This window comes from Meriones unguiculatus, chromosome 3 (genome assembly GCF_030254825.1).
Source record: "Meriones unguiculatus strain TT.TT164.6M chromosome 3, Bangor_MerUng_6.1, whole genome shotgun sequence".
NCBI classification, from domain to species: Eukaryota; Metazoa; Chordata; class Mammalia; order Rodentia; family Muridae; genus Meriones; species Meriones unguiculatus.
The window spans coordinates 175,328,159-175,347,414 of NC_083351.1; the positions used below are offsets into that span (position 1 = coordinate 175,328,159).

The 19,256-nt window shown below is 45.6% G+C and overlaps 1 protein-coding gene across 1 annotated transcript; it reads right to left on the reverse strand.

Moving 5' to 3' along the window:
• Positions 1–12,002: 12,002 nt before the first annotated feature.
• On the reverse strand, positions 12,003–17,960 carry C3H4orf36 (chromosome 3 C4orf36 homolog). The gene is made up of 4 exons (XM_021657478.2): positions 17,746–17,960; positions 17,115–17,248; positions 12,902–13,056; positions 12,003–12,509 (listed from the first exon to the last, which is right to left on the reverse strand). Exons 2-4 carry the CDS (start codon positions 17,177–17,179, stop codon positions 12,376–12,378), a joined length of 354 nt encoding a protein of 117 aa, XP_021513153.1. The 5' UTR covers positions 17,180–17,248; positions 17,746–17,960; the 3' UTR covers positions 12,003–12,375.
• Positions 17,961–19,256: the final 1,296 nt, after the last annotated feature.

Genomic DNA, 19,256 nt, shown 5'->3' on the forward strand with positions numbered 1-19,256 from the left:
GTTTCATTGCGGGCCTCTTCTCCTTAGATTTGCTTCAAGCACCTGTTTCAGCTGTCGTGAATGGGGCTGATTCCTTGATTACTCTCTCGGTATGCTTACTATTGGTTCTTAGCTGTCGATTTTGCAACCTGCCACTTTGCCGAACATGTCTTTCAGGTCTAGGAGTTTCTCCGTGGGTGCTTCAGGGTGCCTCAGGTAGAGTCATGTCAGCTACACAACTGCTTTGGTTTCTTCCTTCCATATTTGTATCTCATCTCTTTCATCTTCCTGCTCTAGGTATGACTTCTAGCACTGTATTGAGCGTGTGTGACGACCATGAGCACCCTCGTCCTAATGTTAAAGGGAACGCTTTGCATTTCTGTGCAAATCCACGGATTTGTCCTGTGTACCCTTTATTAAGCTGGGATGTGTTTCCTCCGTGTCGAGGCTCCCTGGGGATTTCATCATGAAGGTTGTTAGATTTGTTAAAGGTGTCTTCTCGGATTTACTGAGATGCTCATGGGATCTGACATTTAGAACAATTACATGACAAATTACATTCACTGGCTTAAGCTGAGTCATCACTGTATACCTGGAATAAAGTTAGCTTGTTCACAGTGAAAGAACTTTTTGATATATTGAATTTACTTTGCAAATAACTTGAGAATTTTATGTTCACTTGGGAGACTGGTCTGCAAATCTTGGTTTTGTCTGGCATCAGAATTAGAATACTATTTTCGTGAATAGTTTAGAGGTATATACTTCCTTTGCTATTTTATGGAATAATTTGAGAAGTGCTAGTGTTCTTTTTCTTTTCTGCATGACTGGTAAAAGCCTGGCTGAATTCATTTGGACCAGGGCAGTTTTTCAGCTGGGAGATTTTGAATTACTGCTTCAATCTCACTTTTATAGATCTTTATTTTTCACTCTTGTTAACTATGGTAAGTTGTATGCTTTCAGATTTTCCAGTTTTAGTGCAGTGTAAGTTGTTATGGTGTGGTCCCATCATTTTCTGGATTTCATTGGTACCTGCAGTAATGTCTCCTGTTCATCTCCATGCATGCACTATGGTACATGCTTGAACATACATCATAAACACATAAAAGCATGCAAACAGTAAAAATGAGCAGATATCTCTATTATTTGTAAAAGGGAAGTCACAAAGCTACTGCCAGAGCTAGTGCCTTCCAGGTATAGCAACACAATGGACAGTGATATCTATGAACCAGAAAGTGGCCCTTCCCAGATGCTTGATCTTTATCAGAGAAAAAACAAATTACTATAAGCCAGTTTTTGAGATGTTTATCACAGCAGTCCAAACACAGCAACAGCATTGACAGAGAAAAATCATCACAAGATATTTGATCACACCATGTTTGCTGGAAAAACCTGTTTCTAGCTGTGGTGTGGCTCAGCCCCAGCACACACCTTTAATCCAAGAGCTTTCTGCCTGAGTATTGTGAGCAGAATTAAAGTACTGTAAACAGGTAAAGAGGTAGAGCAAGCAATGAGTTGACCAGGAGTGAACATAGGAGAAAACAGAGTGTAAAAGGAAGTTAGGAGGACAGATGGAGGGGCACACAGGAAGTAGGAGGGACATTCAGTTTAAGGGAAGGAGCATTGCATCTTTTGAGAACATGGGCTGAGTAGAAAGGTCACCTGGGTGCTTTCTCTGCCTCTCTGAGCTATCAGTCACCAAGTATCCGGCTCCTGTGTCTTTATTGGCAAAATCAAATGACTGAGGAAAAAAAACCTACAATAAAAACCTACAATACAGTCTAACTTTTAAGTTGCCACTGAGGCAAAGAGAAACTGTGGGTTTTTGTTGTTATTGCTGCTGTTTTGTTTTGTTATGTATTAGTAAATCAACATGTTGTCCCCAAAAAGAAAAACAATGTTGTAAAAGTAATTTGTATTCACCTGATTTAATTAATTGTCATCTCCCAGGCTTACTGCCTCTGCTAATCTAAGCCTAGTCCTGGAAGCTTCTAAGCCTCCATACAATCTAACCTAGGCCTAGAATGTTTTCAGCCTCTGAGACTTACTGCTGAATAACCTCACTCTTTCTAGCTCTTTCTGAACTCTGGCTGGCTGGCTGGCTCAACTCAGCTATTCTGGCTCAAACTCCTCTCCAAGTTGACTGATTCACACTGTCTTCTCTCAGCTTCTGTCTGAATTGTTCTGCTTGGCTTCATGCTAATATTGTCAATCTGTTCTAATCTTCTGGCTCCTCCTTCTCTGGCTTATTCTGTCTTCACTTCTGTCTAGCTTGTTCTTTCCTCAACTTGGCTCTGTAGAACTCTCCTGGTAAAACTACCTCTGAATTCCACAAACTGAACTGCCACAAACTCAACCCCACTGCACTGCCTTTCAACTCACTCAACAGAATTGACTGAACAGAACTCAAAGATCCTTTGTCTCCTGAGTGTTGAGATTAAAGGTGAATACCACCTTGCCTGGACCTAAGCTTTTCTTTATCTGAAATTTGCTCTATATCAGGCTGGCCTTGAACTCAGAGATCTGATTGCCTGTCTCCCAGAATTAAAGGTGTGTCTGTATTCCAGTTGGATCACACAATCCTAGATTTTTGGATGTGATCTCTTGCCAGAGTAGCCATGTTCTGAACTAAAATTCCTCTACACAACATCACAATATCATGGTGTTGTTTGGATACACGAAAAAACATAGAAAAAGAATGAGCAGGCAAATTTCTCTGTCTCCAGAGTGGAAACCAGGAGGAGGAGAGGTGTAGAGGAATTTTAATCCAGCAATATGGCTGCTCTGGCTGGAATACAGACACACCTTAATCCCAGGAGACAGAGGCAAGCAGATCTCTGAGTTCAGCCTGGTATAGAACAAGTTTCAGGTAAAGAAGAGTTTAGGTGCAGGCATGGTGGCACATGCCTTTAATCCCAGCACTCAGGCATGCAGACCTCTGAGTTCTAGTCAGTGCTGTTCAGCCAGTTCAGTCAAGTCAATGAGTTGAAAGGCAGTGCAGTGGAGCTGAGTTTGTGGAGTTCAGTTTGTGGAGTTCAGAGGCAGTTAGCTGGGAGAGTTTTTACAGAGAGAGGTTGAAGAGAGAACAAGCCAGAGGATGAGAAGGAGCCAGAAGATTAGAACAGATTGCTGGAAGAGTTTGAGGCCAGACAGAGCAATTCAAAAAAGCCAGACTGAATCAGTCAGCTGGGAGAGAAGTTTGAGCCAGAACAGCTGAGTTGAACCAACCAGCCAGAGTCCAGAAAAAAAACAAGAAAGGATGAGCTTATTCATCAGTAAGTCTCAGAGGCTGAAAACATTCTAGATTAGATTGTATGGAGGCTAGAAGTTTCCAGGACTAGGCCTAGGGTGGCAGACGGAGGCAGTAAGCCTCAGAGACAATTAAATCAGCAAATAAAATTTACTCTTACGGAGAGTGAGTTGTTTATAAAAAATAATTTCTACTTGACCCTTCAAATTCATATTTATTTATTTATTTTTTTACTTTTTTTCTTTTTGGTTTTTCTGAGACAGGGTCTTTCTGTATAACCTTGGCTGTCTTGTAACTCAGTCTGTGGAACAGGCTGGCCTCAAACTCACAGAGCTCCACCTGCCTCTGCCTCCCAACTGCTGGGATTAAAGGCACACACCACCACTGCCCATCTTATTACTATCTTTACTAAATCTGTTTTTGTAAGGAATTAAAACCAAGAGTCCTATCAGTTATTTTTGTTCTGTGGACTTGTAGACTTTGGAAACATTTGCAGTTTCCAAGGAAATGATTGGAAGAATCATCTGTGGGACTTGATGGGCCAGCGGCAGGAACCTAAAAGAAATATGCTCACTCAGCAATCAGGCTGGACTACAGAATAAATATACAACGTTCATGTCATCACAGTACAAAACACAACGTAATTAAGAAATAATAAGACTTTTTTTTAATTCCTGTGTATGTGTGTTCTGATAAATTTCATTAGTTGCTTATAGGAATATTAGTGAATATCAGAGAAGTTTTGCTACCTTACCAGAAGTTACAATACTGAAGAAAATGTTTCCTATTTGAAACTTCTCTTGAAATCTTGGGAGATTTTCCCCTTGGAGAAAACGGGATTGGAAATTCTTCCCTGTCGTCACTGTGGCATCACCACTCTGACCTGAGAAGCTGCCCACCCTTTGACATGATTCGACAAGAATCATGTCTGTAACTCTCAGGTCTTTGCACTTCTCCTTCATATCTTCGCTGGTTTGTTTTGTTCCTTGGTGCTATTTACTTGATACCAGGATGACCAGCCCTGTGCTCACAATGCCCATCTTACTCTATACTGTGATGGGTGGGTTTATCACGACCAGCTTACTTACCAGGGTGCATGGGTTCATCGTGACCAGCTTACTGACCAGGGTGCGTGGGTTTATCATGACTGTCTTATTTACCAGGATGCGTGGGTTCATCATGACCATCTTACTTACCAGGGTGCGTGGGTTCATAATGACTGTCTTATTTACCAGGGTGCATGGGTTCATCATGACCATCTTACATAGCAGGGTGAGTGGGTTCATAACACCTGTCTTGCTCAATACTAAGGTGAGTAGGCCAGTAATACCTGTTGTGCAGAATCTTAGGTTCCTGGACTGGATGTCAGTGCATCAAGGATTATTCAAATCAAAAACGAAATGCCAGGCTTGCTGGGAAGGCAGAGGCAGGTGGGTCTTTGGGAATTCTGGGTCAGTCTACACAGTGAATTCCAGAACAGCCAGAGACATCATGTAGGTGCTGGAACTCAAACCAGGGTCATATGTCAGAGCCACAAGTGCTCTTCTAAGCCATCTCTCAAGCCCTTGGGATTGGTTCACAAGAGAGGGGTAGCTTGGATGTAAGGTTAGAGGCCACTAAGAAAATAAGTAAATAGAACGATGCATTCCTGAAGCAGGGACTAGCTCTTTTTTCAAGTACCTAAGTTTCAAGGGAAAGTTATGAGGCATGCAAAGAATAAGAAAAAAAAAAGATAAAAAGAGATGGGGAAGGACATTTCATACTCATCAAGGGAAAATTCCACCAGGAAGACATAACAATCCTGAACATCTATGCCCCAAATACAAGGGCACCCACATTTGTAAAAGAAACATTGATAAAACTTAAACCACACATAGATCTCCGCACATTAATAGTGGGAGACTTCAACACCCCACTCTCAACAAAGGACAGGTCAACAAAACAGAAATTAAACAAAGAAACAATGTCTCTAACAGAGGTCATGAATCAAATGGACCTAACAGACATTTACAGAACCTTACACCCAAACACAAAAGAATTTACCTTCTTCTCAGCACCTCATGGAACCTCCTCCAAAATAGACCATATAGTTGGTCACAAAGCAAGCCTCAACAGATACAAGAAGATTGAAATAATCCCTTGTATCCTGTCTAATCACCATGAAATAAGGCTGGACCTCAACAACAACAGAAATAGCAAAAAGCCTACACACATATGGAAACTGAACAACTTGCTACTAAATGACAGCTGGGTCAGGGAAGAAGTAAAGAAAGAAATTATAGTCTTCCTAGAACTCAATGAAAATGAAGACACAACATACCCAGACTTGTGGGACACAACGAAAACAGTGCTAAGAGGAAAGTTCATAGCACTAAGTGCTTTCAAGAAGAAATTTGAAATAGCTCATTCAAGCAACTTAATGGCTCACTTAAAAACCCTAGAAAAAGAAGAAGCAGACACACCAAAAAGGAGTAGATGGCTGGAAATAATCAAACTCAGGGCTGAAATCAATCAATTAGAAACAAATAAAACAGTCCAAAGAATCCACGAAACCAAGAGCTGGTTCTTTGAGAAAATCAACAAGATAGACAAACCCTTAGCCAAGGCAGAGAGACACCATCCAAATCAATAAAATCAGAAATGAAAAGGGGGACATAACTACAATGAGGAAATCCAAACAATCATTAGGACTTACTTCAAAAGTCTATATGCCACAAAATTTGAAAATCTAAATGAAATGGACAATTTTCTTGATCAATTCGACCTACTAAAGCTGAATCAGGACCAGGTAAATCAATATTTAATTGATTTACCTATATCCCTATATCCCCCAAGGAAATAGAAGCAGTCATCGAAAGTCTCCCATCCAAAAAAAGCCCAGGACCAAATGGTTTCAGCACAGAATTCTACCAGACCTTCAAAGAAAAGCTAATTCCAATTCTCTTCAAACTATTCTGCAAAATAGAAACAGAAGGAACATTACCAAACTCATTCTATGAAGCCACAGTCACCTTGGTACCTAAACCTCACAAAGACCCAACAAAGAAAGAGACTCTCAGGCCAATCTCCCTTATGAACATTGATGCAGAAATACTCAACAAAATACTCGCAAACCGAATACAAGAACACATCAAAGATATCATCCACCATGACCAAGTAGGCTTCATCCCAGGTATGCAGGAGTGGTTCAATATACGGAAATCCATCAATGTGATCCACCATATTAACAAACTGAAAGAAAAAAACATGATAATCTCCCTAGATGCTGAAAAAGGATTTGACAAAATCCAACATCCATTCATGTTTAAAGTTGGAGAGATTGGAGAGATCAGGAATACAAGGCACAGATCTAAACATAGTAAATCAAAACAACCCTGAGATTTCACCTTACACCCATCAGAATGGCTAAGATCAAAAACTGAAGTGTCAACACATGCTGGGGAGGTTGTAGAGAAAGGGGAACAGTCCTCCATTGCTGGTGGGAACGTGAACTTGTATAACCACTCTGGAAATCAATCTGGCGCTTTCTCAGACAATTAGGAATAGCGCTTCCTCAAGATCCAGCTGTACCACTACTGGGCATATATCCAAAAGAGGCTCAAGTACACAATAAGGGCATTTACTCAACCATGTTTGTAGCAGCTTTATTTGTAATAGCCAGAAGCTGGAAACAGCCCAGATGCCCCTCAACTGAAGAATGGATGCAGAAATTGTGGTACATCTACACAATGGAGTATTACTCTGCAATGAAAAATAAGGAAATCATGAAAATTGCAGGTAAATGGTGGGACCTGGAAAGGATCATCCTGAGTGAGCTGTCCCAGAAGCAGAAAGACACACACGGTGTATACTCACTCATATAGACATATAACATAGGATAAACCTACTAAAATCTGTACATCTAAAGAAACTAATCAAAAGAGAGGACACTGACTAAAATGCTCAATCCTCATACTGAAAGGCAAAGAGAATGGACATCAGAAGAAGAAGAAAACAGGAAACAACCTAGAAACCTGCCACAGAAGGCCTCTGAAAGGCTCTGCCCTCCAGACTATCAAAGCAGACGCTGAGACTTATTGTCAACTGTCGGGCATCGTGAATGGAATTTTACGTAAGAAGTGGGAAATAGTAAGATCTGGAGAGGACAGGAACTCCACAAGGAGAGCAACAGCACCAGAAAATTTGAACACAGGGGTCTTCCCAGAGACTCATACTCCAACCAAGTACCAGGCATGGAGATAACCTAGAACCCCTGCACAGATGTAGCCCATGGCAGTGTAGTGTCCAAGTGGGTTACATAGTAATGGGAACAGGGACTGCCTCTGACATAATCTGATTGGCCTGCTCTTTGATCACCTCCCCCTGAGGGGGGAGCAGCCTTACCAAGCCACAGAAGATGACAATACAGCCACTCCTGATGTGATCTGATAGACTAAGATCAGAAGGAAAGAGAGGAGGACCTCCCCTATCAGTGGACTTGGAGAGGGGCATGTGCGAAGAAGGCAGAGGGAAGGATGAGACCGGGAGGGGAGGAGGGAGGAGTTTATGGGGGGATACAAAGTGAATAAAGTGTAATTAATAAAATAAAATAAAATTTAAAAAGAAAAAAAAAACAAAAAACAAGGTCCAAAAAAGAAGTAGTTGCTCGGTGGTGGTGACACTCATCTTGGGAGGCACAGACAGACAGATCTCTGAGTTTGAGGCCAGCCTAGTCTACAGAATGAATTCCAGAACAGCCAGGGCTACATAGAGAAACCCTGCCTATAAATAAATAAATAAGAGAAGAAGGGGGATTGTGCTGTCTTGAGCAACTGGGTTTTATGATCAAGTTCTTGTGGGGGTGGCGTCTGGACCCTCAGACAAACGAGTTGGCAGGTGTGGCCACAGTTGTGCACAGATGGTGTTACCCCTTCCTCTACCCCACTGCCTTACTCTCCATCTCTCTCCCTTACTGAGCCCCCCCACCCCTGTTAATCCCTATCCCCCTTATGATTTTTCTGCCTGGCAAGAATATTAAAGCCTTCGCTCAAGAGCTGGAGAATAGCAGGCAGTGGCAGCGCACACCTTTGATCCCAGCACTCAGGGAGGCAGAGGCAGGTGGATTGCTGTGAGTGGGAGGCCAGCCTGGTCTACAAAGTGAGTTCAGGACAGCCAAGACTATACATAGAAACCCTGTCGTCAATAATAATAATAATAATAATAATAATAATAATAATAATAATAAAAAGCTGGAGAGTTGGTGCTGCAGCTAAGAGCACTGGCTGCTCTCCCAGAAGACCCAGGCTCAGTTCCCCAGCACACACATGGAGCGTCACAGCTGTCTGCACCTTCAATACCACAAGATCCTATGCCTTCTTCTGGCTTCATGAGATGCCAGTATACGTGTGCTACAGACATGGAGGTAAAACACACAAAATAAATATTTCCTAAAATAAAACCCTCACTTGAGTTACTTTGCAATGCTGTCTTTATTTTTCTACAAGCACTTTAAAGAGATCCAAAGCACGTGCCTGAAAATATCATGTAATTACAAGACTGCCAGCTTCAGAAGACATTTTTTTCCCTCAAGCTAATAAGGAACTGCAATTTTCTTCAAATCCCATCTTTTCTCAAGAAAAGGTATTATAGGTTTTATGCTGCAAAACTTTTGACAAAAAAAAAAAAGGATACATGTTTTGTTAACTTTCACAGCAACACCAAAGAACAGAAATCTAATGTAATAGGAGCAGCAATGGCACAGGCCTTTAATCCCAGCACTTGGGTGGATCTCTGAGTCTGAAGCTGGCCTGGTCTACAGAGTAAGTTCCAGGACAGTCAGGGCCACACAGAGAAACCCTGTCTCGAAAAGAAAAGAGAAAGGAAAAGAAGCCTCACATCACCTGTCTGAGGGAGGCGCCATCCACATAGGAGCCCCAGAAGGTCCTGAGAGCCAACCGCAGGCTTTGGTCTTTCTGCACACACATTCTGTAGGCTGCTTTTAAGAGGAAGACATGTGGGCTAGAGAGATGGCTCAGTGGTTAAGAGCATTGGCTGCTCTTCCAGACGACCCAAGTTCAATTCCCAGCAACCACATGGCAGCTCACAACTGTAATTCCAGGATCCAACACCCTCACATAGACATACTTACAGGCAAAACAGCAATGTGCATGAAATAAAAATTATAAGAAAAAAAAAAGAGGAAGACGTGATGAGTGATTATGAGGGACTGCATCATGTTTTAAACAAAGATACCCTAGAACTGCCAAGGCAGAGTGTGCCTTGGTCCTGGAGCCCTGCCAGGAGCTGCAAGGACACGAAGAACAGGTGCAGAAAAGCTGGCTGTCTCATGGGCAGCACACAAGCAACCAGGAATCTCCGTGTGCTTATTGTGTGCAGAGAGGGGGAGCGCTTAGCTGCTCTCAGGAGCATCTCTCTGGAGGCACGCAGCTTCCTGGGAGAAGGTAGATGAAATTACAATTATGTTTTTGTGCATGCTGATCAGCAGTCCACAGACACTGTACGTGGACCAGAGGAAGAAGGCTTTAGCAATTTCAGGCCAGACCCGTAAGGGAAAGGCTTTGACAACTTCCCTTGGGGCCATGGGATACCTCGGGTCTGTGGCCTTGGTCCTTGTCATGACTGTGCCCACGTCAGCAATACATACTCTCTCAGGACTTCAATCAGGGCTGCTTCTTGCTCTCTATAACAGTGCTCACGTATTTCTCTCCTGCCCCCATCTGTGTATGCATGTGTGTGAAAGAGAGAGAGAGTGTGAGAAATAGAGAGATATTGAAACATTCCATCCTTCAGTAAAACTCCGTAAGTATGAAGGTAAGCAACAACAACAAAAAGTTCAGGAAGTCCCTGAAGCTAACTAGATTCACTAGGCTTCTCCCTTCCAGAACAGACAAGCCAAAGTGCACAGAAGACTCAACAAGATGACACACAAAGAAGACTCTGAGACAAGACCAGGTGCCAACAAGGTCTAGACCAACTGAGTCACTTGGAAAGAACATTCTCCAAACTGTTGAGCTGCCTGCAGACTGTGCAATACACTCCAGGCTGACAGCTTTTGTGGGTTCTCACCATGCCAGGGTGGACTTTAGTGTCACAGCTGTCTGTGAGTCACTTCTGGTCCTATAGGTAACCCTTCACCCATATTCCTGTAAATAGTAGCTGTCTTAGGGTTTTATGGCTGTGAAGAGACACCGTGACAATGGCAACTCTTAAAAAGGAAAACATTTAATTGCGGTTGACTTACAGTTTTAGAGGTTTAGTTCACTGTTGTCATGGCAGGAAGCATGGCAGCATGCAGGCAGATGGGCCAGAGAGGTAGCTGAGAGTTCTACATCTGGATCAGCAGAAAGCCGGAAGTGGAGGCCCCCTGGGCCTGTATTAAGTATCTGAGACTTCAGAACGCCCCCCCCACACACCCAGTAACACACCTTCCCTAACAGCTACATCTTTCCAACAAGGCCACACCTCCTAATGGTGCCACCTCCTATGAGCCTCATGGGGGCCATTTTCTTTCAACCCACCACAGTAATACAATAAAACTTCTGGTTCACCAGGTTGGACTTCAATCATTCCATATTTTGGTCTGTGATGGGCTCCCTAACACATGTGTTGAGTCTCCCTAAGAAAAGTTTTGTCACACAAATGTGTATGTGTATGGCATGTGCATGCCATGATAAATTTTTGGGGGGTTGTCAAAGGACAACTGGCAAGAATCAGTTCTCATCTTTCCCCATGTGAGACATAAGGAATGAAATTTAGGTCATTAGGCTTGGCAACCAAAATCTTGGCCATCTGAGCCACCATCTCACTAGTCTAGGGCCAGGCTTTGAAATAAAATACACACATACTGAAAAAGTCGCAAGATCTCACTCTATGCCCCAGGCTGGCCTCCAACTCACAATCCCCCTCCCCAGCCTCCAGCATGTTGGAATGAAGGGTGTCCATACCACAGCTGGCTTCAAAACAGACATTCTGGCAAAAATTCAGTAGTTCTGGTTGGTTTCCACAAAGGTCAGCAGTGTCAGCCAAACGTTGCCCTTTATACCTAGACTGCAGTGGCACGGGGAACTGTGCCCACGCCAATGCCGAACACCAGACAAAGTCTCACTTTGTTCCAGGCTGTTCATCCAGCCCGGCGACACCCCTATCAACCAGTCACCACCACTTTGCACACAGACTTGGAAGAGGAGTTAACCTTGACCTAGTCACATGCTGGAGGCAACCGAAGCCAAGCAAGCCTGGAGCCTGTGTTCTTTCCCGTTTCCCGGTGCAGGAGACCCAATCCTCACATACAATCTACCCCCATGCTGCCCTGCTGTGTCATGGTACCTTCTCTGAAGCCAGGGCTGGAGAAGGCCCTAAAGCACCTACTGAGCCAGCCACCTTTAAGAAACTGTGCTTAAATCTGCCATTTGTGTCCAAATACGCTTTATTGTGTTCAAATTTTAGAAAACTTTGCTCATACACATTCGGTTCTTTCCAGTTACTTGCTCGTTCCCCACTCTGCAAATATGAGCTCTCCTCAAAACGAGGCCCTCTTTGTCCCTTCCAGGCCCTTTCACACACATGCGCGGCCCCCGATCCAGGCCCGCTGTAGAGAGAGCTGACATTTTTTTCCCCAGGAGAATGAAAGCAAAGTAAGTCATAAAGAACCACATGATATAACATAAAATAAAAATAAAGTGCCACATGAGAATAACTGAGACATTACTGAAATTTGGCAACTGTAGAGCAAACGAGATGAAACCTATCGCTTTCTTAACCGGATGGAAATTTGCAGTTTTATCGTTTTTTTTTTTTAAGAGAGCTTTTTTTCTGATCTCTGTTTTGGAAATGCTCCTTGAAATCTCAAAGACACACGCTCAACGTCTCTTCAGAGCGCCCCCTCACCAGGCCTGTCCTTCCCCCACGCACTCTTACGTAAGCACTGAAGCAAACAGGTAACACACAATGACTCGATTCCAGGCGCTCTTTTCATCTACTTGCAGGGAGGGCTGCTGGATGACACAAGAGTGTAACAGGAGCCCAAGGGCTCTGCTGCCGGGTCCACCAGGCCAGTCACCCATAGGCACCACTGTATCCACTGAACACAGCGACAGAGTCGGAGACCTTCATCCCGTGGATGCCAAAAGCAGGTTCGAATTCAGCTGGGATCACTTGGGCTGGAGTGGTCTTCTCAAGCCAGCTTTCTTTTTCCTTAGGGACACCTGAATCTCCTCCCGTGCTGCCTCCTGTAGCTTCAGCTTTGTGAGACGCTTTAATTCACATTCCTCTTCCACTCTGATGGCTAAAAATAAATAGATAAACAAACGAGGAAAAGGAAGCCATCTGAGTGGCGTCCTCACCCAGCACTCCCTCAAAACTGAGCATCACACAGCAGGCAGACACTACGGAAGAACTGACAACTTGACTGAGGACAGACAGGAGGCACGGGTAGAGAACAAACTTAAAAGTTCCTGTGGTCACCGGGCGTGATGGCGCACACCCTGGGATCCCAGCACTCAGGAGGCAGAAGAGGATCTCTGTGAGTTCGAGGCCAGCCTGGTCTACAAAGAGAAATCCTGTCAAGAGAGAGAAGAGAGAGAGAAAAGGAAGGAGGAAGGAAGGAAGGAAGGAAGGAAGGAAGGAAGGAAGGAAGGAAGGAAGGAAGGAAGGAAACGGAGAAAGAAGAAAACTCACATTGCACTGAAGGTAACATGCCATCCGTATTGGTTTCACATCTCTTGAGCTTCACAGGATTACCAAACGCAATTTCTCCCAAGAAAGGCAACCTTACATTCGTTAAGTTTGTATACCAGATCTTTGTGAGCTCTGCAAGGTCCCATGGTTCCTGTCTGAGGCAAAATGTCATGAACTTATTTAATCAGTTTTCACTGTGTGAAATACAATGTCTTGCTACCTGTCCGTCCACTTTCGCTTATGGAAGATTTTCCAGAATTACTACCCTAAATAGGAAGGAAAACCTATTAATTAACACAGAGACATTTTGGTAAAGGACCAGAAAATATGAACTGTTCACAGTTCAGCAGCCTACAATTCCAGCCAATCCATGAATAAGATTATAAACAGAAATTATAAGCTACAAGTCATTTGTTCATTCATTTTTGACACAGGGTCTCACTGTGAAACCCTGGCTAGCCTTGAATTTCTGTGTAGACGGGGCTGACCTCAAATTCCCAGAGATCTGCCTGCTTCTGCCTCCTAAGCACTGGGTCTAAAGGCTTTCAGCATCACACACAACTACACCATCTTTTACGGCTGACCAAATATCTCAAGCTGGTTATAGTAGTATATACTTCCAACCCTGAGAGTAGAGGGACACAGTTATAATCCTAGTACTTGGGAGAGAGAGACAGGGAGAAGGGGGGCAGTGAGTTTGGAGAAAGCCTAGAATGTATACTAAGTTCCAGAGCAGCCTAGTGCACATGATAGCATAACAGAAGGAGAGGCCCATCCCTGGGGAAATGGCTCAGTGAGTAAGAGCACTGGCTGCTCTCGGAGATGACTTAGGTTCAGTTCCCAGCACGGATATGGAAGCTCTCAACCATCTGTAACCCCAGTTTCAAGGGCTCCAGCAGGCACACAAGCAAAATATTCAGACTTATAAAGTAAAATAAATGAATCTAAAATAAAATAAGAACAACAAAGGGACAAGTAGGACTCAGTGTAAGCGTGCTTGCTGCTAACCCTGACTACCTGGAATTCACCCCTCAGGACCTGCAAGGTGGGAAGAGAGCCATGGCTTCCAGAAATGGTCCTCTGATCTCCACTCCTGCCCACCCACCCCCACACTCGTACAAATGTTCTAAAAACAAAACAAAAAACAACAACAAAACCCCCAAAGCAAACAAACAAACAGATTCTTCCAGGGCTGGAGAGATGTCTCAGAGGTTAAGAGCACTGTCTGCTCTTCCAGAGGTCCTGAGTTCAATTCCCAGCACCCACATGGTGGCTCTCAACCCTCTATAATGTGATCTGATGCCCTCTTCTGGCATGCAGGTGTACAGGAAGATAGAGCGCTCATACGTAAACTAAAAAAAAAAAAATCACAATGATGTAGTAACAAAAATGATCACAGACTTTGAGATGGCTCAGCCAGTAAAAGTGCTTGCAGCAAGATTGATGATCCAGGCTTGATCCCTAGGATCCCTAACTGATGGGGGAAGAACCAGCTTCCTTAAGTTGTCTCTGAACTCCGACATGTGTGTGGTGTGGCGTGGCGTGTGAACACACACACACACACACACACACACATGCATTCACATGCACAAATGAATATTTTAAATAAAAGTTATTGAAAACACAGAAATCACCTCAAAGTCTATGAATAAAGAAATACCTAGGCATCTGGAGAGGTAGCTCAGCCACTGAACTGTTTACCCAGTGTGCACAGGAGCCTGGCTTCAATTCCCACGTAAAAACAGCATTTCCTATTTTTTTTTTTCATAGAGTTCTGTACTGTGTTAGTGGTGTGTGGTGGGGGAGGGGAGTTGGAGTGCTTTGTGACTTCTTTTGTTCTTTTGTTTGTTTTTACTAACTGCCTAGGAAGTGCTTCAATTTATAATCCTCCTGCCTCCGCCTCCCAAGTGTCTGGGATTATAGGCTGTGCCACCTGATCCAGCTAAAACTACCCCTAGAACTGTACCTTCCCATAGTCCATGGTCTGAACACACAGCAACTGACACAACTAAGCCGAATGTAATGAATCTTAACTTCTCTGAGGCTCTAGCTCTGTGGCCCTGTAAGGATCCACACTGACATCTTAGAGTATTCTTTAAAAAGGAAACTTTGCTTGACTCAAAGAAGTAAATGTCATAAACCAGAATAGAGGGATAAAAGGTAAAAGCCAGGCAGAGCCGTGTGCGCCTTTTAATCCCAGCATGTGGGAGGCAGAGGCAGAAGTTGGAAGGCCACACACACAGCCTGGTATATATGGCCAGTTTGTCCAGGCCAGTGAAGATTACATATTAAGATAAGAGCTTATATCTTAAAAAAAAAAAAATCGAAATACCACAGAGTGCAACTGTGTGATGTTAGCAATGCAAACTATGTGTTCTCTGTATTTCTCTGTATGTGTTCTCTGTATGTTCTCTGTATTTCAGGCAGCAAGCAGGTCTTATACATCATATTATTTGCAAGCCGCACCAAAATAAATAGGTATGCATTTTGCTACAGATGTAGGCATTGCCAGGTGGGTAGCTGCACACGCCTTTAATCTCAGCACTCAGGAGGCAGAGGCCAGTGGATCTCCACGGGATCGAGGCCAGCCTGGTCCACAAAGTGAGTTCCAAGACAACCAGGGTTACAGGGAGAAACACTGTCTCAGAAAAACAAACCAGAGGATGGAGAGAGGGCTCATTACCATCTACAAGATGGCTGCTCTTACAGAGGACCTGGTTTCCATTCCCAGCATCCATATGGCAGCTCACAACTGCCTGTAACACTAGCTCTAGGGAATCCAATGCCCTCACACAGACATACGTGCGGTCAAAACACTAATGTACACAAAATAAAAACAATTTACTTTAAAAACAAAACAAAACAAACAGATGTAGGCCTTACAGTTATGACACAGTGTGCAGAGAGCACCAGGCTTGGCGCTCAGGACGTCACACTGAAAAGTCCATGCTGATCACCGCCTCCCCAAGAGGACAGGAAGCTGCGCTGACCCTTTGCACCAGCTAAGCATCCTTACGCAGCAGGTGTCTTTAGTACACTCTACAGACGTGCTTAAAGGTGGTGGTGGCAAGCATCCAGGACTAAGCCTAGGTCAGCAGACAGAGGCAGTGAGCCTCTGCCCAAATTTCCCACAGTTTCCTGGAAATGCAGCCAACGAAACCCTTTTCTCCCTGTATGTATGCAGATTTTAATGTTTCAGATTACTTCATTTTACATAGGTATTTTGCTTGCATATATGTCTGTATTTCAGGCATGCCTTGTGCCCATTGGGTTCCAGAAGAGGAGCCAGCCTCTCCTGGAGAGCCTGCTGTGAGGCGCCTTGTGGGATCTGGAACCAAGGCCCTGGCCACAGCAAAAGCGGCTCTTAATCCAAGAGCCATGTCTCTAGTCCCTGTTTGTAAGCATTTCTTTTTTTTAAGATTTATTAATTCATTGTTTATACAGTGTTCTGCCTGCATGACAGAAGAGGGCACCCTATTTCACTATAGATGGTTGTGAGCCACCAGCACTGGGAATTGAACTCAGGACCTTTGGAAGAACAACCAGTGTTTTTAACCTCTGAGCCATCTCTCCAGCCCCCTTAAGTTTGTATTTATATATGCATTGGAGTTCTGCCTGCTTCACATACTCAAGTCTCTCTGAAGGTGTCAGGGTGTCAGATCTTGGAGCTAGACAGTCGTGAGCTGCCATGCAGGTGCTGGAAACTGAGCCTGGGTCCTCTGGAAGAGCATTCAGTGCTCTTAGCCACTGAGCCGTCTCCCCAGCTCCCTGTGAATTCTTATGAAAAGCACCGCTTGGGAGGCTGGAGAGACGATGGATCAGCCTCTAAGAGCACACTCTGCTTTTGCAAAGCCTGGGGTTTGCTTCCTGGCATCTTCGGAAGGCCGAGAACGCCAATTCCAGGGACTCCAACCCCGTCTCCTGGCACCTGCTGAAGCCTAACACGCACACCAAGAGGCGCGTATAAACATAAAATAAAAGTGATTTTTTTTTCAAGTAACTTTTTAAAAACAAAATTAGATCCTTTGAAGCGCTTTCAAATACCCTAATAACTCGATGGGAACAGAAGTGTCCGGCCCGTCACAAGCTCCAGACATGCTGCTCTAGTTTATATATCTATATGTAATAGATATAATTTACATATAACTGATGTATGCATATATAATGTTTACATATAAGGTGTGTGTGTGTGGATGTATGCACATATACTTACACATTATAACAGCTCCCTTTCAAAATGGTTTGTACTGTGTTTCTTCTCGGCAGGCCATACGCCATGGCGAGTGTCACGGTAGTTTCCTTACATGGGAGCCTGGTGGGATGCTTCTGACACTGCCTTCACTTTGCCTGAAAGAACAGCAGCGGGCCCAATTAACGGCTCTCATTTGAATATAGTTTAGGGCCAAAGAATCAAAAAGGTCTCGAGAAAGCATTTGTGTGTGGGGCGGGGAGGGGTGTGTGTGTCAGGAAGCACATCGCAAACTGGACCTGAACCCTGAACGTGAAAAGCTCAGTCAGGACGGCCACCATACATGGAGGGAGAAAGCCGGGCGAGGGTCGCCCTGGGCGAGGTCGTAGCTGGCAGCCGGCGCCCTGGCATGGTAGGCGGGCATCGCCGAGTCCCATCGTCTCAGCTGCGCGCCCTGGTGGCTGTGGCAGGAACAACGAGCCTGCAGCAGCGGCTGGGGGTCCTCCAACCCCCGCCTCCAAACCTCCCTCTCCCAGCACGCACTGGCCAGCCGCAGGGCACGGCCCTTCCCGCCTGGCAGTTCCAGGCCGGCCCGGCCGGAGTGCAGCAGCAAATGCCCGCCTCGCCCTCCCGCGCGCTCCCCGCGCCCCTGTACCCGGCGGGAGGTCAGCCGAGCCGGCCACCGCCCCGCCACCAGGGCAGCGCCTTGGGCGCTCGTGGGCCCCGCCGCGGACACACGCCTGCTTGCTCGCTCCAGCGCCTGTTTGTCTGTGCTCCTGCTTGCTCATGGCCCCCGGCTCGCCCCGCGTCACCCGCCGCGTCAATAAAGGGCATTGTGCGCGCTGGGGCTGCTCACCCGGCCGGCCCGCGACAGGAGTCACACGGCACGAGCGGACGGTGGCCGTGTGGGTCCTGCGCGACAGTCGTCACTGGAGTGACAGGGGTGGGGGGAGGTGGGCGCGTGGGCGGAGGAGGATTCCGTTTAGCCACCCGTTGGGGTCCCAAGCCCAGGACGGCGTGTGCCAACACCAGGGCCTTCCCAGTGTCTGTCCTCCGAGCCTAAATGACTTCATAGAGCAAAGAGAACGTCGGGTGGGCAGGTTTCGTGAGTTGTGGGGATTGCAGACAGCGCCTGGGGGTCTCCGGCCCACGGTAGGAACCAGATGAAATCCACGTGGGGGACACGTCGGTCCGGACACGGCGCTGTGAGACAGGCGGAGGGTTCCACCCAGGGAGGAGGAATGGCACCGGGTCCACAGCCAGCTCAGGGACAGCACTGGGGTTAAGGACACGAATCTCTCCCTGTCACTGCTCTGTTGTTGTTGTTGATGATGTGACAGTCCAGACTGGCCTAGAACCGCTACGTAGCACAGGCTTGCTCGCTTCAAACTTGCAGCAATCCTGTCTCAGCTTCTCAAATGCTAGACTGGAACTACAGCAATGGCCCGCCTGCCCTGTCTACTATATTCTCCCGGGGCACACGGGCACAAACACACACACACACACACACACACACACACACACCAGGGTAGTGATCCACCCCCAAGCCTAGAATGTCTGAGAGAGCATGCCCGGGCTTCAGCCATTATCCAAAAGGAAAAACAGAGAAGAAAAAAAAAAAAAAGTAACAGGAGGGAATGTGAGACAAGCCGCCTGAGGGAAGCTCCTCAGGGACTGCCAAGCAGGCTTGTCTTTAGAAGGTGCTTCTGCACCTGCAAGAAACTAGACGCTAAAGAAGCTTGACTTATCCGGATCTGTAGCCCAAGTGGGAACCGGCTATCCAGGGGTGGGGCCCTGATGGATTATGGGAGCGATGCAGCGCAGTTCACCCCACCTTCATTTTAATTAATGTAGAATGGAGACCACAGTGTACCCACCAACCTGAGTTTGGTTCCAGGCACCCATATGGTGGCTCACAGCCATCTTGGGGATGTGGCCCCCTCTTCTGAACCCCAAAGGCATCAGACATGCATGTGGTGCACAAACACACATACAGGCTTGACGGAAACTCCACAGACCCAAATGTAGAACAGTCAGCTAAACAGCTCTGGGGTTTCTGGCTCCCAGAAACTAAGGCAGACCTAGGAAATAGTTCTGTTGTTAAAGTGCTGGTCTAGCAAGCAAGAGTCCCTAGGCTCATGCCCAGCACCCGCGGTAGCACATACA